Source organism: Carassius auratus, unplaced genomic scaffold, assembly GCF_003368295.1.
Source record: "Carassius auratus strain Wakin unplaced genomic scaffold, ASM336829v1 scaf_tig00009973, whole genome shotgun sequence".
Lineage (NCBI taxonomy): Eukaryota > Metazoa > Chordata > Actinopteri > Cypriniformes > Cyprinidae > Carassius > Carassius auratus.
The window spans coordinates 57,283-63,282 of record NW_020524092.1 but is presented as its reverse complement, the minus strand read 5'-3'; the positions used below and the strand labels follow the sequence as shown (position 1 = coordinate 63,282).

The following is a 6,000-nucleotide window of genomic DNA, read 5'->3' as shown; positions in this document are numbered from 1 at the left end:
TCATTTTTTGTTAGTAACTGACACTAATTACAGTTACATTCATTTTGTAATTAAATTACGTAACGCCATTACATGTAACTAGTTACTCCCCAACACTGATGGCGACAAACACACTCTACAAATGCAACTCTTTTTGTGTATTCCTGTGGGCGGAGGTTAGTCAAAAAACTGTTCAGTGACGTCATTAATGAAGAAAGTAGAGGGATGTAGTCCAAACTGGTCATTCGATGTAGGCGAATTCTGTTAAATAAAATATCTCACTTGGCATTGAATTTTGAGCTTTAGAATTCTACAGATATTATTTATACTGTAACAACAACATTACACATTAACTAAAGTTTGAAACATGGGATCATGAAGAACGGGACCTTTAATAGTTTTTTGCAAGTTTGTCTGAGATACAACTTAATAAAATCCAAAACATATAAAATATCAAAAAATTCCTTTGTGTGTGTTTAACTAAAGTCCAGATCATATAAACAGTGACAAGAAATCTGTTTTGGAAGATTTCACTCCATGATCAAGTAAACAAGATATTACTCATTTCCCTAATGTCAAATTGTAAGTATATGTGGCTGTGACAAGGATAATGTCATGGTGATACTGTGAGGACCAAAGAGATGATGGAGATTCAGAATACTTTTTATCTTTAATAATCCAAAACAAGGGGTATCACAGAGCTTGGCAGGAACACTCAAGTAGCACATAACACGGATGTATAACAGCAGAAAAAAAGGAATCAAGAGGCAGACGACACTATAAATACAGGGCTTAATGAGAGGTAATCAACGGGGCACAGATGAAACAAATAAGAAACTCAACAAGAGGGAGAAACTAGGTCACATGGAGGACATTGGGAGAAAAACACAGTCCACGGACGTGACAGATAACACATTAAATGATTGATGATTTTCATGTGATACTTTTATTGAAATAAATTCATGAATTCACTTGAAATTTTTTATTATTTTGTTGATCCACTCCAGATAAGGTGAAACCTTAGTATACACATTAGGATACATAGGCGAATTGCAGAGATCCAAGACATGAAATGATACGATACCAACTGCAGTGTCTCCACAAACTAACGGACCCCCAGAATCTCCCTGTTAAGAAACACAAATTAATAGATTCCTTAAAATCATATATCAGTTTAAACAAGTTCATAAATGAACAGAGTCTGTGAATTGTACATACATCGCAGAATCCACCAATGCCATATGTACACATCATCTTTGGAACTGAGTATATCTCTCCCCATCTTGTTTCACATTCTGTGTTATCCATTATATACACCTTCATCTCCATTAGACGATCATTAGCTGAGCCATTAGTCCGTAGGCTTCCCCAGCCAGCGACACTACAGACAGAATCGGCTTTGATGTCTCCCTTTTGTCTTGGTATTTTAATAATCTTGACTTTATTGTTTTCTTTGACTTTCTTTTGTAGCTGTAATGCAGTAACATTATTATCATTAAAAGATACTGAATCATATTTTTTACATTATATTTGAACATTTTCTATGATCTTTATACACTGTTAAAAAAACTATAAACCCGATTCCAAAAAAGTTGGGACACTGTAGAAATTGTGAGTAAAAAAGGAATGGAATAATTTACAAATATCTTCAATAGAATATTCACAATAGAATGTAGATCAAATATAAAATGTTGAAAGTGAGATATTTTGAAATGTCATGGCAAATATTGGCTTATTTTGGATTTCATAAGAGCTACACAATCCAATAAAGTTGGGACTGTTAGCAATAAGAGGCAGGAAAATGTAAACGTACATATAAGGAACAGCTGGAGGACCAATGCAACTTACTAGGTCAAGTGGCAACATGATTGGGTATAAAAAGAGCCTCTCAAAGTGGCAGTGTCTCTCAGAAGTCTAGATGGGCGTGCTGTGGCGAAAAATGGTGGAGCAATATCAGAAAGGAGTTTTTTAGAGAAAATTTGCAAAGAGTTAGAAGTTATCATCATCATCTATAGTGCATAATATCATCCAAAGATTCAGAGAATCTGGAAAATCTCTATGCGTAAGGGTCAAGGCCGGAAAACCATATTGGATAACCATACCTTAGACGTAGAGCTGTAATCGGGCCTTAAAAGTTAGGCACGACAGGACAAGAGCCTGACAAGTACATTTTGATTGACAGCTTTTTAAAAGCCTTTTTAAAAGCCTGATTTCGCAATAACGAAATTAAGATAAAGGTTGCGCCAGATTTCCTTCGCCACTAGCAGCTGACATTTAATAAAAGAATAATGCCAAAATTAGCCTATATAGACTACACTGTCTACATTATGCATTTAAGACTTAATTAATATTTAGTTATAATTTGAAAAATCTTTACTCACCTAGATTAGGCTAGGCCTACATGTTTTTGTGGAGGAAGATTATTGAATCCACTTTACAGGCTTCAGCGCGTTCCTGCACTCACTGATTGTGCACCCAGCAATATAACCCACTGGCTCATTATTTTCATTATAAACATGGTCAAAACTTTTTCCACACCTCAGACTTTGCTTTAGTTGCTGGTGCAACCAAAACGTAATCGCCAGGGGCAAGCCTCCGTTTCACGCATGCATTTCCGCATCTTTCTAACGCTAATCGAAACACATCACATGACCGCTCATTTACATCGCAAACCGGAGCCCGAGCCCGGTCCGAGTCCGTGTAAAATTATATACATTAACCGAGGCAAAGATCTTCAGCTCAACCTGTCCTCCAACCAATGCACTCATTTAGGTCGTTTGTCCAAATCCCTGAAATACGACCCATCAGAGCGTATACTACAATTGCGCCCCTATCGGCAAAAGGTCGTTTTCATATTAATGTCTTGTACTCTTTTATTTGTATTGTGATTTGTGTTTCGTGTAGCTTAGTTGGTAGATTATTGTGTTATACCTTGATATGCAATCATGCTATTATGGGTTCGATCCCACAGAACGGATGTGCACGTAAAATGTGTATGCTCAATAAGTCATAATTTAGCATGATTTAGCATGTGGGTTAGGTTTAGGGGTGGGGTTAGGAGTGGTCATTCGAACAAATAAGCCACCTAGTAAAATATGTAAGAATTACTGTGAGATCGGTGTAAAAAGACCACACATTGCATTTAAATAAACGTGCGTTTTGATTGGTAATGACGTTATATTTCATTTCATGACGACTGACATAACGCGATACTGTCATTATTTTAATGGCCGCTAGAGGCCGCTTAACTTTAAAACGTAAATATAGGTCGTAATAAGGTGCTTTTACAAACGACCTATTTGGTTGTTTTTTGTTGGAGGACAGGCTCCTTCAGCTGTACTTAGACGGCACTGCATCACATACAGGAATGCTACTGTAATGGAAAACATTGTTGGTGAACACAATCCATTCACCGTTGCCAGCTAAAACTCTGTAGGTCAAAAAACAAGGCATATATAAACATGATCCAGAAGCACAGGCCTTTTCTCTGGGCCAAGGCTCATTAAAATGGACTGTGGCAAAATGGAAAACTGTTCTGTGGTCAAACGAATCAAAATTTGAAGATCTTTTTGGAAAACCGCAACGCCATGTCATCCGTACTAAAGAGATAAGGACAACCCAAGTTGTTATCGGTGCTCAGTTCAGAAGCCTGCATCTCTGATGGTATGGGGTTGCATGAGTGCGTGTGGCATGGGCAGCTTACACATCTGGAAAGGCAACATCAATACTGAAAGGTATATCCAAGTTCTAGAACAACATATGCTCTCATCCAGACGTCAACTCTTTCAGGGAAGACCTTGCATTTTCCAACATGACAATGCCAGACAACATACTGCATCAATTACAACATCAAGGCTGCGTAGAAGAAGGATCCGGGTACTGAAATCTGAAATCAGATCTTTCACCCATAGAAAACATTTGGCGCATTATAAAGAGGAATATGCGACAAAGAAGACCTAAAACTTTTGAGCAACTAAGCCTGTATTAGAAAAGAATGGGAAAACATTCATATTCCTAAACTTGAGTAACTTGTCTCCTTAGTCCCCAGACATTTGCAGACTTTTATAAAAAGAAGAGGGGATGCCACACAGTGGTAAACATGGCGTTGTCCCAACAATCAACTTATTTTTCCCTTAAAATGATACATTTTCTCAGTTTAATCATTTGATATGTCATCTATGTTGTATTCTGAATAAAACATTGAAATTTGAAACTTCCACATCATTGCATTATGTTTTTATTCACAATTTGTACAGTGTCCCAACTTTTTTGGAATCTGGTTTGTACTTTAAAAAGTAAGTGTTTGTGCAGTCCTTAAAATTAAAAATAGTTAGTTAGTTAGATTTTTACCCTCAAAAGCATAATGTCATTCAGGATTGAAGGTCTGCCAGGCTTATAGCCTGGATGCTTGTGGTAAGACTTCACTGCGATGCGGACAGACCCCTCATTCTCATTCTTTAAGTTATGTGCCCCAATCACAGCTGTCAGTATCGTATTTCTGTTGAAAGAAAGTCTTAGTAGCAAAATAAAGTTTTTTTTTTTTTTTGTATTCTTTTCGAAAGAGCATATTGTGCATACTCCTTTCATGACAAAACTTTGAAAATCATTTACTACTGTGAATTCATCTAAAAACATTAAAAAATATTGCAGTTTAGACTAAACAAAAGCCTCACTTTTGTCTGCAATGTGCAGCAGTCAAGACAAACTGGTTATGAATGAGAAATCCACCACAAATATGTTCCTTGTTAATCTGAAGAGAAACCATGTAAGGTCTGGAGTGGGGTTTTGCTACCCGACCATTCACTATACCAACATCCGCATGAGCTGAGAGAGAAATACAGACAGTAACTTATTCACCCTACAAACACCTAGAAACACATTATTGAGTTCAGAAAAAATCCAGAAACCATGCTGAGATCGTGGTTGTGATAATACATCTTTTAGTGATTAATAAATATGGAGTTTAGTTAATCAATCTCACCAGTGAAGGTCAGGTGTGGTAGCAGAGAGGCCAGCAGGAGCAGAGAGATGATGATCATGATGAAGACAGTGAGCTCTCAATGACAAAACACTAGAAATATAGTTTAAAGGTGGGTGGAGACACTGAGTTTCCCCTAAGTCTTTTTTCTTTTCTTTTCTTTTCTTCTCTCTCTTTCTCACTTTGTGGTATAAGTGACAGAACAATGACTCACTATTGTTCTTGTTAATCTTTGTGGTCTCATTTCCAGACTATGGATGGTTTGGTCTAAAACTGTTATGTAGCTCACCATACATTTTGGTACTTGAATACTATAGCGTTCATAACCATAAACATAATTATATAGAAGTGGAAAATCTTCATAAAACAGGTGTGTGTGTGTGTCCCTTTTCCGAATGCTGTTTTTTAAAGATCATTTGAAATGTTATACATTTTGGAAAGTGTTAAAAAATCTTTTTTTTTTTCATGTTTGTTCAATAAACAATAAACTATTGCACATGCACCAAGACTCCAATGGTTTTAGTTTTTCAGAATGAAGACAAACATTTTCGGACACTTGAACATTTTCGGACATCTTGTGCTGGAGTTTTAGGTATAGCATAATATGAAATGCTACTTGGTGTAATGTCTTGCATCTCATGCATTGAAATTTAAATGAGATTTTAGAGATTTAAGTGTCAGAAAGTGTACAAATACAAATATAGATGTAATAATATAACCTTCGTAATCATCGGGAAGAGGGAGGCGGGAACCAGCGGACAATCAAATGAAACTTTAATAATTCAAAATAGACAGAACAGCGCACCAGCCCCTCACGGACGACTGGTGCGCATGAATAAAAAGCAAAACATAAAATATGGCCCAGGCCTGGTCCTCTCTCGTCCTTCACGGTCGTCGCTCCAGTTTTATATCCTTCCATCTCCTACGTGGGACTCAAGACAGGTGGTGGGTCGCAGGTGTAGCTCATCTCCAATCACTACACCTGGCCTCACTCCTTGTTCCCACGTCTCTCGGCCCTGCCCCACTCGTCACAATAGACATTT

At 37.2% G+C, this 6,000-nt stretch overlaps 1 protein-coding gene across 1 annotated transcript; it reads right to left on the bottom strand.

Moving 5' to 3' along the window:
• Nucleotides 1–906: 906 nt before the first annotated feature.
• LOC113072703 (granzyme-like protein 1) lies at nucleotides 907–5,056 on the bottom strand. Its single transcript, XM_026245670.1, has 5 exons — nucleotides 4,961–5,056; nucleotides 4,653–4,803; nucleotides 4,330–4,477; nucleotides 1,198–1,449; nucleotides 907–1,106 (listed from the first exon to the last, which is right to left on the bottom strand). The coding sequence occupies exons 1-5, from the start codon at nucleotides 5,016–5,018 to the stop codon at nucleotides 948–950; spliced, it is 768 nt and encodes a 255-aa protein (XP_026101455.1). The 5' UTR covers nucleotides 5,019–5,056; the 3' UTR covers nucleotides 907–947.
• Between the last annotated feature and the right edge of the window lie 944 nt (nucleotides 5,057–6,000).

Excerpts from the sequence above, each read along its gene's own strand:
- LOC113072703 (XM_026245670.1), bottom strand. The coding sequence starts at position 5,018 with ATGATCATCATCTCTCTGCTCCTGCTGGCCTCTCTGCTACCACACCTG. Across the intron at positions 4,804-4,960 it reads ACCACACCTGACCTTCACTG|CTCATGCGGATGTTGGTATA; the intron begins GTGAGATTGATT and ends TTTCTCTCTCAG. Across the intron at positions 1,107-1,197 it reads GCATTGGTGGATTCTGCGAT|GGAGATTCTGGGGGTCCGTT; the intron begins GTATGTACAATT and ends GTTTCTTAACAG.